Below are 18,435 nucleotides of genomic sequence, written 5' to 3' on the forward strand. Positions count from 1 at the left end.
TTGTCATTTCTGAGTCGAGTCTGAGTCAGTAAAATACTGTGGATGAACTTTTCTTGAGAGCATCTCTCGACCAGCATGGTTGAAGATCAGGAGACTTGTCACTCACCTGTGTGTCTGAGCATGCTGCCATGGAAAGCTGTTTCATTGTTGAATAAACCAATTTATTTTTTTTGCATAAAAAACCCCCCAACCAATCCAACCCAAATAAAACATTTCATAAGTTTTTATGTAGACAAACAAGGTTAAGGATTAGAATTTCTCTCAAACTTTTCTCCATAACCACAAGCAGAAAACATAATTTCTTAAAACAAAGCTTTTTCCAGAATAAATAATCGATTTTAGTAAGATAAATCAGGATCTAAATAATACTTAAAAGTAAAAACCATCTTGTCACAGCACTCTAATTTAATGAAGTGTTCAGCGCCTCCTGTAGACGCGTCAGCATCACTGCCAAGGTGTTCGCCGACCCAACACACGGTTGGTGATTTTCTGCGGGAGAAAAACATCCAGTCACTGGAAATAATGAGGAAACATCCAGTTCCCCCGCAGACCAATCAGAGATGCAGGGGATCAGTACAGCTGGACATCAAGGACCAGACGTGCAGGTCTGACAGTATTCCAGCAGTCAGAAGACGTTCCTTGACACTCAACTACCAAAATACTGTTAGAACTGTGCACTTCTGATCGCCTTTGGATTTTCCGCAGTTCTTTGTACGTGTGGATGGAAGTGCCTGCTGAATGAGGGAGACGTGTACCTTGTTGTAGAGCTGGGCGTTGAGCCTGTAGGAGCGGTACTCTGCCTTCCTTCTGTCCTCCTCCCTCCTCTTCTGCACCTCCGCCAGCTGGGAGTAGATCCTGGAGCACCACACACCATCTCATTAGAATACCAGAATCTGTGTGTTTGTGTGGGGCACTGTGTGAAGTCTGTGTGTGTCTGGACCACTGGCTTTAACGCTAGTCGTGTTAATAACACTCACAGGAGAACAGCAGCACACACCAGGGTTGTGTGCATTATTATGACATTAACTACTTACTAACCGAGAGTGAGGTCATGCCGGGAAATATCAAACTGAGGCTTTAACGTATCGGCAAAGCCGAACGGTCGAGGTTGAGGTTAGTAAGTTGTTTATTATATGGCATTTTTAGCTCTTTTCATTTTGTAAATGAAAATAAATGGTCCCCTCCCTGAGTCACCACCTTACCGCGGTGGAGGGGTTTGCGTGTCCTAATGATCCTGGAAGCTATGTTGTCGGGGGCTTTATGCCCCTGGTAGGGTCACCCAAGGCAAACAGGTTCCAGGCGAAGGATCAGACAAAGCGTGGCTCAAAAACTACCATGAAGAAAACGAACAATGGTTCTCAGTTGCCCCTGCCCGGAAGCGGGTCACCGGGGCCCCCCCCTGGAGCCAGGCCCGGGGTGGGGCTCGATGGCGAGCGCCTGGTGGCCGGGCCTTTTCCCATGGGGCCCGGTCGGGCACAGCCCGAAGAGACAACGTGGGACCCCCTTCCAGTGGGCTCACCATCCGCAGGAGGGGTCATGGGGGTCGGGTGCAGTGCGAGACGGGCGGCGGCCGAAGGCGGGGGCCTTGGCGGTCCGATCCTCGGCTGCAGAAGCTAGCTCTAGGGACGTGGAACGTCACCTCGCTGGCGGGAAAGGAGCCGGAGCTGGTGCGCGAGGTAGAGAAGTTCCGGCTAGATATAGTCGGCCTCGCCTCGACGCACAGCATCGGCTCCGGAACCAGTCTCCTTGAGAAGGGCTGGACTCTCTTCCACTCTGGAGTTGCCCTCGGTGAGAGGCGTCGAGCTGGGAATACTTGTTTCCCCTCGGTTCGGCGCCTGTATGTTGGGGTTCACCCCGGTGGACGAGAGGGTAGCCTCCCTCCGCCTTCGGGTGGGGGGACGGGTCCTCACTGTTGTTTGTGCTTATGCACCAAATGGCAGTGCAGAGTACCCACCCTTTTTGGAGTCTCTGGGAGGGGTGCTGGAAAGCGCTCCTCCCGGAGATTCCCTCGTCCTCCTGGGGGACTTCAATGCTCATGTGGGCAATGACAGTGAGACCTGGAGGGGCGTGATTGGGAGGAACGGCCCCCCCAATCTGAACCCGAGCGGTGTTTTGTTGTTGGACTTCTGTGCTAGACACGGCTTGTCCATAACGAACACCATGTTCAAGCATAAGGGTGTTCATATGTGCACTTGGCACCAGGACACCCGAGGTCTCAGTTCGATGATAGACTTTGTAGTCGTGTCGTCGGATCTGAGGCCGAATGTCTTGGACACTCGGGTGAGGAGAGGGGCGGAGCTGTCAACTGATCACCACCTGGTGGTGAGTTGGCTACGATGGTGGGGGAAGACGCCGGTCAGGCCTGGCAGGCCCAAACGTAATGTGAGGGTCTGCTGGGAACGGCTGGCAGAATCCCCTGTCAGAAGGAGCTTCAACTCCCACCTCCGGGAGAGCTTCGACCATGTCTCGGGGGAGGCCGGGGACATTGAGTCCGAATGGGCCATGTTCCGGGCCTCCATTGTTGAGGCGGCTGACCGGAGCTGCGGACGCAAGGCGGTCGGTGCATGTCGCGGCGGTAACCCTCGGACTCGGTGGTGGACGCCGGAGGTGAGGGAAGCCGTCAAGCTGAAGAAGGAGGCCTATCGGACTTTGTTGTCTGGTAGGACTCCAGAGGCAGCTGATGTGTACCGGCAGGCCAAGCGGAATGCGGCTTTGGCGGTCGCGGAGGCAAAAACCCGGGCATGGGAGGAGTTCGGCGAGGCCATGGAGAATGACTTCCGAACAGCTTCGAAAAGGTTCTGGACCATCATCCGGCGACTCAGGAGGGGGAAGCAGTGCACTGTCAACGCTGTATATGGTGGGGATGGTGCGCTGCTGACCTCGATGGGGGACGTCCTGGATCGGTGGAAGGAATACTTTGAAGACCTCCTTAATCCCACCAACACGTGTTCCGACGTGGAGGCAGAGTCTGGGGACATTGGGGGGGGCCCTTCTATCTCTGGGGCTGAGGTCGCCGAGGTGGTTGAAAAGCTCCGCGGTGGCAAGGCCCCTGGGGTGGATGATGTCCGCCCGGAGTTCCTTAAGGCTCTGGATGTTGTAGGGCTGTCTTGGTTGGCACAACTCTGCAACATCGCGTGGACATCAGGGACAGTGCCTCTGGACTGGCAGACCGGGGTGGTGGTTCCCCTCTTTAAAAAGGGGGAGCGGAGGGTGTGCTCCAACTTTAGGGGGATCACACTCCTCAGCCTCCCTGGGAAAGTCTATTCAGGGGTGCTGGAGAGGAGGGTCCGTCGGATTGTCGAACCTTGGATTCAGGAGGAGCAATGTGGTTTTCGTCCTGGCCGTGGAACTGTGGTCCAGCTCTATACCCTCGGCAGGGTTCTGGAGGGTGCATGGGAGTTCGCCCAACCAGTCTACACATGTTTTGTGGATTTGGAAAAGGCGTTCGACCGTGTCCCTCGGGGGCTCATGTGGGGGGTGCTCCGGGAGTACGGGGTACCGGACTCCCTGATCGGGGCTGTTCGGTCCCTGTACGACCGGTGCCAGAGTTTGGTCCGCATTGCCGGTAGTAAGTCGAACTTGTTCCCGGTGAGGGTTGGACTCCGCCAGGGCTGCCCTTTGTCACCGATTCTGTTCATAACTTATATGGACAGAATTTCTAGGCGCAGCCAGGGCGTTGAGGGGGTCCGGTTTGGGGACCTCAGGATCGGGTCGCTGCTTTTTGCGGATGATGTGGTCCTGTTGGCTTCATCGGGCCGTGACCTCCAGCTCTCACTGGAGCGGTTCGCAACCGAATGCGAAGCGGCTGGGATGGGAATCAGCACCTCCAAATCTGAGGCCATGGTTATTGACCGGAAAAAGGTGGAGTGCAATCTCCGGGTCGGGGAGGAGATCTTGTCCCAAGCGGAGGAGTTCAAGTATCTCGGGGTCTTGTTCACGAGTGAGGGAAGGATGGAGCGCGAGATCGACAGCCGGATCGGTGCGGCGTCGGCAGTGATGCGGGCTCTGCAGCGGTCCGTTGTGGTGAAGAAGGAGCTGAGTCGAAAGGCGAAGCTCTCTATTTACCAGTCGATCTACGTTCCTACCCTCACCTATGGTCACGAACTGTGGGTAGTGACCGAAAGAACGAGATCGCGAATACAAGCGGCCGAAATGAGTTTTCTCCGCAGGGTGTCCGGGCTCTCCCTTAGAGATAGGGTGAGAAGCTCGGTCATCCGGGAGGGGCTCAGAGTAGAACCGCTGCTCCTCCGCGTCGAGAGGGGCCAGTTGAGGTGGCTCGGGCATCTGATAAGGATGCCTCCTGGACGCCTCCCTGGTGAGGTGTTCTGGGCACGTCCCACTGGGAAGAGGCCCCGGGGAAGACCCAGGACACGCTGGAGGGACTATGTCTCTCGGCTGGCCTGGGAACGCCTCGGGGTCCCCCAGGAAGAGCTGGTGGAAGTGGCCGGGGAGAGGAAAGTCTGGGCCTCCCTGCTTAGGTTGCTGCCCCCGCGACCCGACCCCCGGACAAGCGGAAGATGATGGATGGATGGAAATAAATGGTCATTGTAAATAGAAAACATGTTGTTTTGTCCAGCTCTCAAATCTTCTCACGGTGTGTTTCAGGTGTTGCCTAGCAACCAATCTGGAAATCTGAGCAACCAAACCTAGCAATCTGCCTAGCGCTTGTCGTTTTTCTCTCTGTGTTCATACTTTTCTGCTCTTTTAGAAAGTTAGGAATTTCCTTGTCGCTGTTGATGTCTTCATTATCATCTGGATAGTAAAACTCTGACTCCTCGATATCGCTCATTTTGAAGATGACGTCAGAGGGCAATAAGGATCCGTATCAGACCGGCGAGGAGGTCAATACGCGGCTGGCATGACTACCCATTAGCCAATCAGAACGCTTGTACTTTTGTTGCCATATAATAAAAGATAATATTAACACACACACATCTGTAAATAGACACACTCCTAGAACTTACTGTTTGGATCTTTGGACCATCTCCTTCTTTGGAACGGCCCTTCTGAGCAGTGATGGACCTGAGTACAAAACAAACACATCAGCTTCGTACCCATCGTCTGTGTGGATATGCTAGTTTAGGTGCATTCAATTCGTGTGTGTACCTGCATGAGGTCTGTGCAGCCGCCCTGCTGCCCCGGGCCTGTTGAAGAGCTCATCTCTCTCCCTGCTGAAGATGGCCTGCAGCCTCCTCTCCTCCACCTGCAGGGCCAGGCGCCGGATCCTCTCCCGCGAGCGAGACATGAACTCTGGCCTGCGCAGCTCCAGGGCCTCCTGGTGGGCGAGAGGAGGAGGAAATGCACGGAGCGAACGTGAGAGCCACGGTTAAACATGATAACTGCTAGCTGGCTCCGGCAGAGACTGACCTGCAGAGAGATGCGGACCAGCGCAGAGGGAGGCTTGCTGCTGGGCTGAGGCGGAGGTTCGGTCCCACCGGGTCTGGAACCCCGGGTCCCCTCCCTGGTCGTGGCCCGGCTCTGCTCTGCCTGGCGGGGCCTGAGGGGCTCTCTCCAGGGCCTGTTTGAGGCCTCAACCCAGAGTGGGCCGGGCGTGGGGGCCGGGTGCCCCTCTGGCTGGTTCTCCTTCCGGGCTTCAGCTTTCAGGTCCTCCGCAGGAAGGAACCAGGACACACCTGGCGGGCGGCACTCTGGGTCAAAATGAGCGCCATGGCAACACCCGGCAGTCATGTGCATCTCTGCTCTGATATGGTCCTACACTGGTGCCTGGATACGGTCCTACACTGGTGCTTGGATACGGTCCTACACTGGTGCTAGGATATGGTCCTACACTGGCGCTAGGATACGGTCCTACACTGGTGCTACGATACGGTTCTACACTGGTGCTAGGATACGGTCCTACACTGGTGCTAGGATACGGTCCTACACTGGATGATTGCTGGGGGTATTGGATTCCCATCTGGATTAAAAAAGGAACTTGAATTCAGTTTAGTAGGCGATCCTCTGCTACTCACCGCGTGGGTAGTGCTTGGGTTGTCCCCTGAGGGTACTGGTCTTCTTGTCTCGGAGGAACGTCTGGGTCTTGGGAGGGCTCCTGCCCACCGCCCTGCCCCTCTCCCCGCTGGAGGAGGAAGCCAGGGAGGGCGGCCCCCTCTGGGACGGGGCAGGGGAGGGGAAGGTGGTGCCAACGTCCCGGGTGTGGCTCCTAGTCCCCTTATTGATGACCTCCAGGTCACCTGAGGAGGAGCAGGGGAGGAGGAGGGAGAAGAAAGAGGGGAGAGGAGTAGAAGAAGGGAGGAGAGGAGCCCAGAAACCCATGTGAGATGAGTGTCTTGTCTCTGGAGGGTGAGTGGCTGGTCTCTTAACAAAATCTACAGGATTGAGCGGTTGACCTCTGACCTGCCTGGACGCCCCTGCTGACCCGCTTGACGCCCCTCGTGGCGGAGAGGGAGGGCCCACGGCGTGTGGTGTAGGTGCTGGCGGACGACGCCGAGTCAGCAGTCATCTACGAAGCAACAACAACAAACATCCACCAGTTAGCTATGCATGCTTACCTCCATTACTAACAACACCAACCAGTTAGCTATGGTTCCAACCTCGACATCCGACACCTGAGGACAACCGTGGTACAGCCTGTAAACCTTTTCACAGCTCAATTAGGGATGTTCCTGCACATCCACATGGGATAACAAGTTACTTGTTAGTTTCAAGCACTTTCCCATTGTTGCAACCGCTGCATAAAAGCAATAAACTACTTGGGGGTTGTGATATATTCAAATAACCCATGGGTTGTGCTAGTAGAGAAATTAGTTATTTAGCGATATATCACACCCTCTTCAGGCTTATTGATTTATTACACTAGCTACATACTGACACTAGCACTGAGTCCCTCCACTACACCACAGATTTTCCTGCTCCTCACTACTTCCTGGGTACTGTGCTGTGTATGTTAGTCATGTATTTTATGTATCTAAATCACTTTCACAAAATAAAACTTATGTGGTGAGTTACGCTACGTGCAAAGCCTCAAAATAAAGAGACGTCAAATGACCACGGCAACCTCAACTGCTGCACAAACAAGGTGCTGGGTGAGAGATGTTTGTGTTATGTTCAGTACAGGACATATCTGTTTCTGTAGGAGGTTGTGGTGGTTCATTAGAATTTCCTTTCATTATGGACCTCACCGGCAGATGTACGATGAAGATAATCACTGCCAGTGTAAATTTGCATGCAAAAATGCATCAGCTGACAACTGTATGAGTGTGACTAGTACGTACTATGGACTCATCTGTTGCTGTGGTCTCTGAGAGGAGGAGGGGAGGGGTGTCTGAGTCCCTGGTCCTGCCCTGCCTCAGGCCCTGCCTCTGCCCCAGGCCCTGCCTCTGCTGGTGGATGGTGCTGTGCAGTTTCCTGAGCTTGGTGCCAGTCTTCAGTCCTCTGACTCGCCCGGCCCCGAAGGCCCTCACCAGGCGGGCCGTGTCCACCGTGGACCTGGAGCTGCTGCTCTCCGAGACGCTGTCGGCACGCTCCCTCTCCGCCGGCCACAGGTGCCGGCTGGGGGAGGGGCCGCAGCCCGCCCTGCTCTCCTCGTCTTCCTCTTTCGCCGCCCGTGGCTCCGCCTCCTGGGTCTGGGCCTCCTGCAGCCACGCCTGTCGAACTCCTCCTCCTCCTCTCCCGCTGCCCTCCATCCTCTCCTCTCTCGTCCTCCTCCCCTCTCCCTCCTCCGCCCTCCTCCCGGCGTCTCCCGGTCCCACGGAATCCTCCCCCAGGGCGGCTGGGTCTGGGTAGGTGAGGGTCGACGGCGTGCCGCTGTGGATCAGACGTGACAGGCGCTCCAGGCGCTCCAGCAGGGACGCCTCCCTCTCACTGGTGGGGCGGGACTCCTCCAGGCTCCACCTCTGGCTGAACCTGCGCCACAGTTGGTCGAGAGACCTGCCAGTCTGTTGGGGGGCGGGCTTAGGGAAGCCCCGCCTCTCTGGCCCCCAGGCTTCCTGTGGGAGCGGTGTGTGAGCGGGGCCAGGGCAGGAGCGGTCCATGCTGTAGTCCAGCTCTCCAGGGAGAGGCTGAAACTCCTCCCCTTCCTCTCCCAGGCTGGGGGAGCGCCAGCCACGCCCCTCCGGGAGGTCAAAGGTGGTACGCTGGTCTCTCACAGCGCCAGCAGAGCCCGAGCTCAGCGCTTCTCCTCCTTGAGGGAAAGAGGGAGGAGCCTGTCTCTCGTTTCCATATGAGCTGCTCTCCAGCGGCGACTCAGCACCTACGAGGGGAAGGACACACATCCTGTTACATACTGGATCATAGTGTCTTTACAAAACGGACTCCCACAAACGAGGTGCTTTGTGACGCATGATGTCATCCATCTTCAGTGCTGTCAAAGGTGTCCTAGATTCCTTCGAGTGGCTGTGTTTATTCAGTCTCTATAGTACATGCTACTCTCGACAATCAACATCGACATCTCCCCTCATCCACACGCCTCCTCCCACCCCCTCAGCCCAGCTCACCTGCGTGTCCAGGCTGCAGGCTGACTCCAGCCTGGATGAGTCCACCCTGCATGCTGACTCCAGCCCCCCTCAGCCTCTTGCTGTAGATGCCCTCGGTGTGCCTGATGTTCACCCCCCGGTCCACCCCTTGCTTCTCCCCCTCCTGGTCACGGGAGCCCAGGACGTCAGCGCTGAACTGAGGGGGCACGGCGTCGTCTGAGCCTGGAGGTGGGGCGGAGAGACCAAGAGAGAGCAAAAAAGTAGGAGTAGGAGAAAAAGAGCGACCGAGAGAGAGACCAGAAAAGGTGAGAGAAAGATAGAGACCGAGATAGAGAAAGACGGGAGAGAGCAAGAAACGCAAACAGAGAGAGAAAGACACACAGAGAGCTATGTGAGGCTGAGAGGGACCCTTCTCTCTGAGGTGCACCAGTCTGTGTGGGTGTGTGCCCGGGCCGACCCAGTCTTTGTTTCAGAGACATGAGTTATTCATGAGGAGCACGGTGCACATGACACAGGAGCAGATGCTTCCCTGTGTGTGTGTGCATTAATCAGTCAGTCAGTTCAAGATACTCTACTCAGTAGAATGTTTTAATGGGATCATTATCTGGAATTCATTGTCTTCACATTGTCTTCCTTATAGAGTGATCATCTAGTTTGAAAACTAAACTGGAGATGGCTTTAGTGGCTATGACAGATGAAGAGTGAAGAGCTGGTTATGACCATGCACTAAGGCACCTCTTTGTGTGTGTGTGTAGTCCTACCCGTGTGGGAGCTCTCTATGGTGGTGTCGGAGCGGATAGGGGAGAGCTGGGCCTCGGTCTGGGGGACGTAGAACATGTTCTCGCTGCCCAGAGGTTTGTATGGAAGCAGAACCGGCACAGCTGCAGGGCACAGAACATTCCTTAGAACTGGAGAGCACATCTCCTGTGTGTCCTGACATCTTGGACAGAAGAACATCTTAGACCACATCATCTTAGATATCCTGACATCTTAGACCACTGGGAAACAGTCGAGAGGAGTAGGACCAAGAGGTGGCCTGCCCTTGTTGCGTTTGGCAAATGAACTTGAAACTACAGCACCACGCCTGGCATAGGGAAGTACTGCGAGCTGTCAGAATCCTTACCTGGAGTACGAACGGGTCTGGAGGGGGGAGCCAGTCTCTGTGGAGGAGTGAAGGATTGTGGGTACCTGGAGGAGGTCTTCCACTCAGGCACTGTGGTAGCAAACTGTACCGACACATCCCGTCTTCTCATTGGTTCTCTGGTTGTCCCAGCCCTCTCCTGATTGGTCAGCGTAGACTGTGGGGTGTGGCCATCATGGAGAGGGCCTGTGAGGGCGGAAGAGTGTCTGGAGGAGAGGGCTGGGGCCTGGGTGTGCTCGGTGGGCTTGGGGGAGAGGGTGAGGTGGAGCAGGGACACGTGGCCTGGTGCCTGGCCTGGAGGGTTGATGGTAGCAGAGCCCTGGCTGCGTCCTGTGGTGTCCCGTCCCAGCCCCGCCTCCTCCGGCCCAGCCTGGACCTCCACATGGTTCATGGTTCTGGCGTGGCGGCCGTTGGGCTGAGGCGCGGAGGCTGGCTCTGCTGCTGTGCCTCCTTGGTGGGTTGTGGGGGGGCGGTCCGGCTGGGGGGCGGGCGGCGGGACCCCCTCCCTGGAGAGCTGGGCGAGCTGTAGGGGCTCCGGACTGGGGGGAGGCAGGGGGGAGGGAGAGCGGCGGCAGGTGGTGATGGTGATGGAGGTGAGGGGCGGTGGAAGGGGCGCCCTGGGGAGGCTCACACCCTCCCTGTGGGCGATCTCTCGAACACGGCCCTCCAGGTTCTGGGGCTGAGGGGGGTGGAGGCTGGGGTTTAGGGGCAGAGGGGCAGGGGGCTGGTTGGGGTCTAGGGAGGCCATGGTTAGGGTCTGGAGCTGGTGGGACAGACGTTCCTCTGCGGCTCTGAGGGCACTGAACCGCTCTGCTGGCTGGGAGGGAGGCAGGGGGAGAGGCAGGCTTGAGGCAGCGCTGCTCTCTGTGTCGGTGCTTCCCTGGCTCTGCAAGGAGGAAAGGAAACAGCTTCACTCCACTGGAACATCACACACATACACAAAACACCGCAACTTTCACACAACATCATTCACCAAGGCTGAGCGATATGGCCAACAATTTTATTGTGATGTTTTTTTTTATATTGATCGATAATAATCCGAATCTATATATTGAATAAAAAGGTTTCCGACGGCACTGTATTTCTAGATTGATATGACGGCCGGATTGACCCAAATTCTTTATTTGAATATTACAGCAGGAAACAGAGCTCTCTGTGACCAGTCATACCGGAGGACATGTATTTTTTTAATCTTTTAAGATTTTCAAAATGTGAGAGACCACAAACATGAGGACCAAAAAAAATCCTAGACTTAACCGCTTTGCTCCCCCCACACAGGATTTCTGATCGTAAATATTCTGAATATTTACGATTCGCGATTGGGCGGCTCCGACGTTCTTCCGAGCAGGTTCGGTCACTCTTAACACACCTCACACCAAGGGAAAATCTGATAAAATAATCTGTAGAACCATCAAGATAAATCGGGACATTACCTAGGATTGTCGGAAGGGAGGAAATCGGCCCGTTTATCCTGTGGTGTGTACCCAGCATAAAGACAATGGATCCCAGGCCAGGACATCATAATACTCTTGACGTTGACCAGACATATGGTCTACTGTCCGTTTTGGAAGGGTCAGCTAGCTCAAAAGTAAATCAACCAATCTACTACAAACAAACCAGGTTTGTGCGTTACCCCCAACACAAACATCTCCATTTTATGGATAGAAGTCCATAAAGATGCTGACCAGGTCAAACATACATCCCTCTGAAGCCTTATGCTAACACTTTACAACCTCTCAACCTTTTAAACTAGTCTCAGGACTTTAATGAACAACGGAGCTTTACAGTTTACCACTATTAAAACATATTTATCCAAAAAAACAGGACGGAAACACGTTTGTTTCTCTGCTCCATGATTGGCTGCCTGTCTGTACAGTGTTTTTGTAGGTAGAGGAAAATGTATTCAAAAACACAACAACCTCCACACACCACAATAACATTCCCACTACACAGCAACCTCCCCACAACACAGCAACCCTGTTCTCTCAACATCCACCCACAGGAGAACTTGGAGGTGGGATCATTAGCACTGGTGTTTCTGGCACCACAATCGAAGCACACCATGCCCACAACACACCTGCTTCCTTCAGCATCAGACTAGGAGTCCAGGAGGCTGCCACCAAAACAAAACACAAATACTGCTCATCATCCGGAAAGGTCAGGGAGGTTTTTGTTGTTGAGTCTCTCCACTGCAGTGTGTTGTGTGGTGTTGGGGACTTGGGTGGATATTATTTGGAGGTGTGACGTTGTTCTCGCCGCACTGTCCTTTCTATAGGGGGACAGGACAGGAGGGTACCCTGAAGGTGTGTGTGGTGTTGGGGACAGGACAGGAGGGTACCCTGAAGGTGTGTGTGGTGTTGGGGACAGGACAGGAGGGTACCCTGAAGGTGTGTGTGGTGTTGGGGACAGGACAGGAGGGTACCCTGAAGGTGTGTGTGGTGTTGGGGACAGGACAGGAGGGTACCCTGAAGGTGTGTGTGGTGTTGGGGACAGGACAGGAGGGTACCTTGAAGGTGTGTGTGGTGTTGGGGACAGGACAGGAGGGTACCTTGAAGGTGTGTGTGGTGTTGGGGACAGGACAGGAGGGTACCCTGAAGGTGTGTGTGGTGTTGGGGACAGGACAGGAGGGTACCCTGAAGGTGTGTGTGGTGTTGGGGACAGGACAGGAGGGTACCTTGAAGGTGTGTGTGGTGTTGGGGACAGGACAGGAGGGTACCTTGAAGGTGTGTGTGGTGTTGGGAACAGGACAGGAGGGTACCTTGAAGGTGTGTGTGGTGCTGAGCAGGAGCTCCCTCTTGATCTCCTCGATCCTCAAGCGGTCCTCTGCGTCCAGCTCCAGGGGTTCACACTGCAGGCCCGACAGCTTCAGCTTGATCCACTCTGCAACAACACGCTGGGCCTCAGGACTCACTCACACAGGCACGTTCAGTCTACCTCACAGCTCCAAGCAGTTAGTTCAGTTAATTTCAATGCCTCTATTGTGTCTATATTATTGTTGTTGTTACCTGTCTATACTTATTCCTTAACTGTACAAAAGTTACCTGACCACTTGAATTAACTTCCGAATGAATAATAAAGTGAATGTACTAGAATTGAACAAATACAAACGCAGCAAACACACCTGGCTTCTGACTGGATTGGAAAGGTATGACTGCACGTGTGTTTACTGACAGACGTGTAAAGGAAGTTCTGACAACACTGCATTTCTACATTGATACGATTTGCCGGATTGATACAAATGATTTGTTGGAATATTACAGCACGAAACAGAGCACTCTGTGACCAGTCAAATACCAGAGGACCCTATCAGAGTCATCTGCCAGAGTGGTGGCGTTCACAATTCACACAAGGGTCTTTTGTAAACTTAGAACATATGGTCATCACAAAACAATCCCTCAATGTAACTGTACCATGTCCCTTCTGTGAGCCAAAGGTCAAACAGCTGCTTCAACAGCACCTTAAACTGCATGTCTTCAATTGACCCTTTCAAGAACTTCCCCTCTCAGGTCAGAAATACCTTAAGACAACCAGACTTCATTCACTCTCAAGATGGAAGGCCTTATAAAATGCTTCACCCATCCTCTAGGGTAAACCGTGCCAGCACCTCATATTCCTCTGAGTCATTCACCCCCCTCTTAACCTTACTTAAACGAGTCACTGGCACGTCCTTTATCAATGAACAAAAGAGCTTTAAAGTTTTACCACTATTAAAACATATTTATCCCAAAATGTCCATAACAGACATTTAAATGTAGTTCCTGTGTACCAGGGGGATTGACTCACTACATGAAATAATCTGGCGTAACAAGCTAGGTGTGAGGTAGTGTGTCTCAGGAGGAAGTGTGTGTGTGTCAGGAGGATGTGTGTGTGTGTGTGTGTGTGTGTGTGCAGTACCTCTGGCTCGACTCTCCTCCAGGTCAGTGTTGGAGCTGGCTCTGCTGGAGACCATAGTGGCCGGAGACTCTCTCTGCAGGAGCCTGGCGACCCTGGCAGCCAGAGAGCTGCTGCTGCTGCCCTCACTGCCCGCGCCCTGCCCCGAGCCCACTGCGGAGGAGGACGAGGAGGAGGGGGAGGAGAACGGGGAGATCTCCTCCTCCACGCCCTCTGCGTCCCCCTCCTCCTCCCCACCCCCTGGTGTCTCTCTGAGGGCGGGGCGAGGCTGGACTGCAGTAGCAGCCGCATGCTGACCAGGCAGCGTGTTGATTGGTGGGACGAGGAGCTGGCCACGTGCCGCTGCGTCCGACGGCCCGGCACTGCAGCCCTCGGGCTCCGCCCTCCTCACGGCCTTAGGCAGCGGCAGGGCGGAGCCCGCGCCCGCGGAGCCGTCCCGGGGCTGTCCTCCTCTCACGCAGGCCTCCCTGGGGCTCAGGGTCTGGCCGGGCTGGTGGGCTGGCTCCCTGGGGGGCCTCCCGGTCTCCATTCCCGTGGAGTTCTCTCTCAGCCTCTCCACCAGCAGCATGGAGTCTGAGGAGGACCGGCCCCAGACCAACGATGTCGAGTAGGTCCGCAGGTCCCCAGCCGACGAGCACGTGAGGGACGAGTTCTGGAAACTCTCCATCCTGTTCCTCGCGGAGAAGAGGGAGTCTTCGTCCAAGTGCGGCTGGGACCCTCCTGGGGAGGAGGAAGAGGAGGAGCCCCCTGAGACGATGTTCTCCGCCCGGCCCAGCAGCCTCCTGATCTCCTGCAGGGTCTTGGAGCCGACGAAGGAGTCCTCGCGACTCTGCTCCATGCTCACTTCAGGCTCTGGGGCTCCGGTCCTCTGCCCCCCGGGAGCCAGGCCCTCGTACCTCTCCCCGAGCTCTGTGGCAGCGTGGCTGGGCACACCCGGCCCGCTGGGCTGGGTAGGCTGGTGGGTGTCCTGGGGCTGGGGGCTGACGGTGCTGAGGGCCAGCCTCACACTGCCCTGGCTGGGATCTCTGTCTGGGGGGGAGGAGGTATTGGGATCACGGTAGGGGGCCATGGGATGGAGGCTGTCCACACTCAGAGGGATGGAGAGGCTGGAGTCCATGGAGTGAAGGCTTGCCCTGGAGAACTCCTCTTTATGGGGGCTGTCACCTGAGAACACCAGGGGAGACAGCAAGCCCTGTGTTATACATGCATTCTCCCACTGCAATACCTATCCACATTTCTTTCTCTTTTTTTTATATATAGAAAGTATATCTAGCTGAATTGTTGGGTACAGTAACATTATTTTACCCATTTATTTTATAAATAGGCCTGAGTGTGGAAAAGAAGGAAACATTCTGCATGTTCAACATCTAGCTGAATTGGGATGGGTATAGCTCAGTGTTGGAGTATTCATCACAGGTTCAAATCCCCCTGTACATTGCTTTGGATAAAAGCATCATAAAACCTCCATAAAGATATCCTTTTGGAGTGACAGCAGTGACGTCCCTGTCGTACCTTCCGAGGGCTGGCTGCTCTTGGTGGGGGTCCCCACGGACCCCTTCACCGTGCACAGATCCGTGGGAGAAAACTCGGGCTCTCTGATTGGTCCTCTGGGTGCAAACGGAGTGAGGATCGTTGAAGGGGATTGGTCAATACCGAGGTTACGGAGGTACAGCTGTATAAAATATTGAAAGGAAAGATGTGGATTGTAGTTATGAATGGGTTAACTAGGTCCACTGAATATTTGATTTGATTAATTCGAGACGCTATTATAATGTGACATACAAATGGTGCATATTCAAATATAATCAATACAAATATATAAAGAATATACTATTATACTACATAGTATTACTAGATACTAAATACTATAACAAACTTCTTTTATTTACACCAACAAAATGACGAATTACCGGAATTCTGTCTTCAATGTTGAGCTCTCTCTCCCTGGCAGGAGTGGAGGGTTTGGAGTTCCAGTAGGGGGCGTAGTTGTCCACCTCCAGGCTCACCGCGGACGACGCCCCCGCGGAGGCGCCCACGTTCCGCCCGCTGTGGCCGCTGTCCTGGGAGCTGGAGAACACGGCGCTCCCGTCGCGGGGAGTGGACACGTCACTGAACCAGCCCAGGTCTGCGACACCAGAGGGCTGAGCTGTGCTGGCCAGCTGCAGCTCCGCGCCACGCCCGGCCCCTGGGGCCTGACCTGGGCCTGCACCCCTCTCACCCCCCTCCGGCTCCCTGGGGGTGGCTGTCCCAGCCTGGCCCAGCGCCTGGCTGCTCCCCTCTTCCCTCCGTGGCTGTTCAGCATGCTGGATGGTTGTGACTACCGTGCTGAGAGAAGAGTGGGACTGAGACCTGCCAAGGGCGGACCCCGGAGGGCCCCCGGCCACCCCCCCGTCCTCCCTCAGGGGGGCACAGCCCACTGCCTCTCCCCTGGTCGGGGAGAAGGGCCCAGAGAGGGGTGTGGTGGGGTTCTGGTCTGAGCTGGGGCCAGGAATGGCCTGGTGCTGGCCAGCCCCCTGCTGAGTCAGCATGCGGTTCAGAGGGCCTGAGACGGCGTCGTAGGCCCTCTGTTTGGGAGACACACCAGAGAACCCCTGCAGAGCCAGGCTATCAAACAGGGAGGTCTTCATCGAGCTCTGATTGGTCCTCCAGGCGTCTACCTTCTGCAGGTAGTTCAGACTCGGAAGAGAGTGGACCTTTCCGGATGCTTCGTAGCCTGGCTGTGGGCCAACCAGGTCGATGGCGTCGATATCCGGCATAGAAACTGCCGCTGGCTGTGAGGGCCTCCTGGAACCTGAGAGATGCGAGACGTCCGGGTTAGACCCGATGGCGGACAGCAGTCCCAGTTTGGGCTTAGAACCGGTTCTGACGGGTGCGTGGAAAACACCGGGAGTAGACTGGGACACAGGCTGAGGGAGGAAGCCCAGGAGGGACCCATCTGTCCCTGTCTGGTTCCCTGAGGACCACAGGTCCCTCTCCCTGTGTCCTCGCTCCACGCTGTAGCCAGCTGACAGAAGCCCCGTCCCACTCACTCCGACCAGGAGCCCTCTGGTGGCACCCACCCTCCCTGTGAGGGGGGTGTCGGCTGTTGCGTTCTCCTGGTCCGGGGTGAGGCTCTCGGGCTCGAAGCTGCGGATTCTCTCCGCCTCAGAGCGGAGCTCTCTGTGGAGTGCGTCAGCACCGTCATCTGGTTGAGCGTTTGGCGAACGGACGGTGATGTTCGAAATCTGTGACATCTGTGAGGAGTGTTGTCCCGTCTCGGTCTGGGGTCCTCCTGGCGAGGGCTGTCTGCTCCCGGCGCCCTGCCCAGCCTCGGGCTTGGCAACGCCGCTGCTCCTCCCCTCCCCGAGAGACGAGGTTCTGTTGAGCGAGGTCTCGGAGGCGGAGGACACGGCGCTGCTGCTGCCGCTGGCCATGCCCACCTCCTTCTGGAGCAGCCCCAGCAGCGTCCGCGCCGGAACGTCTCTCCTCAGGAAGGACCCGTCGTCCTCAGGCGACCCTCCCAGAGGGTCGTACGGACGCGTCGGCGGCCGGTCGTCCCAGCCCTCCGTCCTCCGCCCGGAGAGACTCGTCTCTCTGCCCTCATCCGTTCGGATGATTGCTCGGTAGGAGTCATCCTCCGGTTTACGGGTGTCGTCCGCTGGTGACAAGCTATGTTGGGAGAGAGAGCAGCAGCTGCTTGCTCCTTCCTCCGACAGGGACGTTATGTGGGCCAAAGGATGCTGGGAAAGAGAGGCGTGGTCCACGGGCTGGACACCACCACTGTCCAGGGGAGGGACCAGAAACCTATCTGATGCAATCGATATGTCAGGAGACCCCCTGAAAAAAGAAAGATTTAACACTTAAAAAAAAAAAAAAAAAAAAATGGCTATATGTGATCTAATCTATCTGTTAACATACCGCAATGGAGCAAACTCTAAGTCTGTTTGTTGGAACAGAGAGTAGTCTGTGAAGTTATGGGTTTTTTCAGAGTTGGATGGCAGGAGAGGAAGGGCTGGTGAGAGCCGACTATCCTGGAAATCTGAAATCATGATCAACAGGGTAACTGACGCCAATGTTTCAAAAGATTACGACATAAATCTGAATACAAACTGAAACATAATTGCATGGCTGACGAAATGAACAAAGCAACAGGTAGGGTATACGCGCGCAGCACACATTGAAAACGAAAAAGGTATATAAAAGGACATTTTTCACCAATTGCTACCTAGCTGCAAGGATGAGGTTCTGTCTCCCAAATGTTGACGTTGCAGGTCCGTTGTCACGGTTGTTCTTGAATGGGTTTGATTGTGACTGACGCCGTGTTGAGTTTGATCATCTGGTGGGATTATTGATGTCTGTCCGATAACCTGACTCGTATCTACCTCTGTTGCCAACTGGTGCCATGACTCGGTACCCTGTAACATAACATAAACAAGATACTGTAGCTGCTAGCTAAACAAATTTGGGTAAACGCCTCATGGTCGCTGGTTAACGTCAACCGAAGTTACAGCTGGTGTGTGCTACGGTAGAGCAGTTTAGCAGGCTAGCTAGTTAGCCTCGCTAATTTAGCCTAATCAAACCGAGACGTTCGGTAGCAAGCGGGTGTTTTTTCTCGCATAAATATTGTCAAAAAGCATGCACAAACTTAATTTTTACGATTGCAATCCAAATGTAGCTACTCTGCTAACAATTTCTTACCCTGTCGACGTCTGTCTGTGAAACAAAAGCAGACGTTAGGTCTTGGGTTTCCATATTGTTGTCGTTTGCAGCCCAGAGGCAGGCAGGCGCGCTTCCTCTTCACAGTTCGTATCCTAGAAGCGTTGCTAGGGTCTTCAGCATGCGCGGACACTTGCGCGGGATTTTCGAAAAAATGTATGGAAATGTGTAGCTAACAAATAGCGACACTCATTGACTGAAATAAGTATAGCAAAGAACACTCCAAAATTATAACGTAATATTCGAAGTGGAAGCAGAGCAGGGGACGCTTCT

General features: G+C 54.8%; 1 protein-coding gene across 1 annotated transcript; it reads right to left on the minus strand.

Moving 5' to 3' along the window:
* Window positions 1-139: 139 nt before the first annotated feature.
* Window positions 140-18,262, minus strand: alms1 (ALMS1 centrosome and basal body associated protein). The gene is made up of 17 exons (XM_062469049.1): window positions 18,145-18,262; window positions 17,365-17,485; window positions 15,378-17,283; window positions 14,980-15,139; window positions 13,471-14,631; window positions 12,335-12,456; window positions 9,559-10,462; window positions 9,197-9,316; window positions 8,457-8,657; window positions 7,236-8,212; window positions 6,358-6,463; window positions 5,973-6,194; window positions 5,368-5,633; window positions 5,107-5,275; window positions 4,965-5,022; window positions 756-855; window positions 140-489 (listed from the first exon to the last, which is right to left on the minus strand). The coding sequence occupies exons 3-17, from the start codon at window positions 16,878-16,880 to the stop codon at window positions 445-447; spliced, it is 6,114 nt and encodes a 2,037-aa protein (XP_062325033.1). The 5' UTR covers window positions 16,881-17,283; window positions 17,365-17,485; window positions 18,145-18,262; the 3' UTR covers window positions 140-444.
* Between the last annotated feature and the right edge of the window lie 173 nt (window positions 18,263-18,435).

The sequence above is a fragment of the Osmerus eperlanus genome, chromosome 9 (assembly GCF_963692335.1).
Source record: "Osmerus eperlanus chromosome 9, fOsmEpe2.1, whole genome shotgun sequence".
Lineage (NCBI taxonomy): Eukaryota > Metazoa > Chordata > Actinopteri > Osmeriformes > Osmeridae > Osmerus > Osmerus eperlanus.

Coding starts and splice junctions, on each gene's coding strand:
- alms1 (XM_062469049.1), bottom strand. CDS start 16,880: ATGGCCAGCGGCAGCAGCAGCGCCGTGTCCTCCGCCTCCGAGACCTCG. Junction 14,632..14,979: donor GAGCAGCCAGCCCTCGGAAG/GTACGACAGGGA, acceptor TGGTGTTCTCAG/GTGACAGCCCCCATAAAGAG. Junction 10,463..12,334: donor GCACCACACACACCTTCAAG/GTACCCTCCTGT, acceptor TCCTCCTTGCAG/AGCCAGGGAAGCACCGACAC.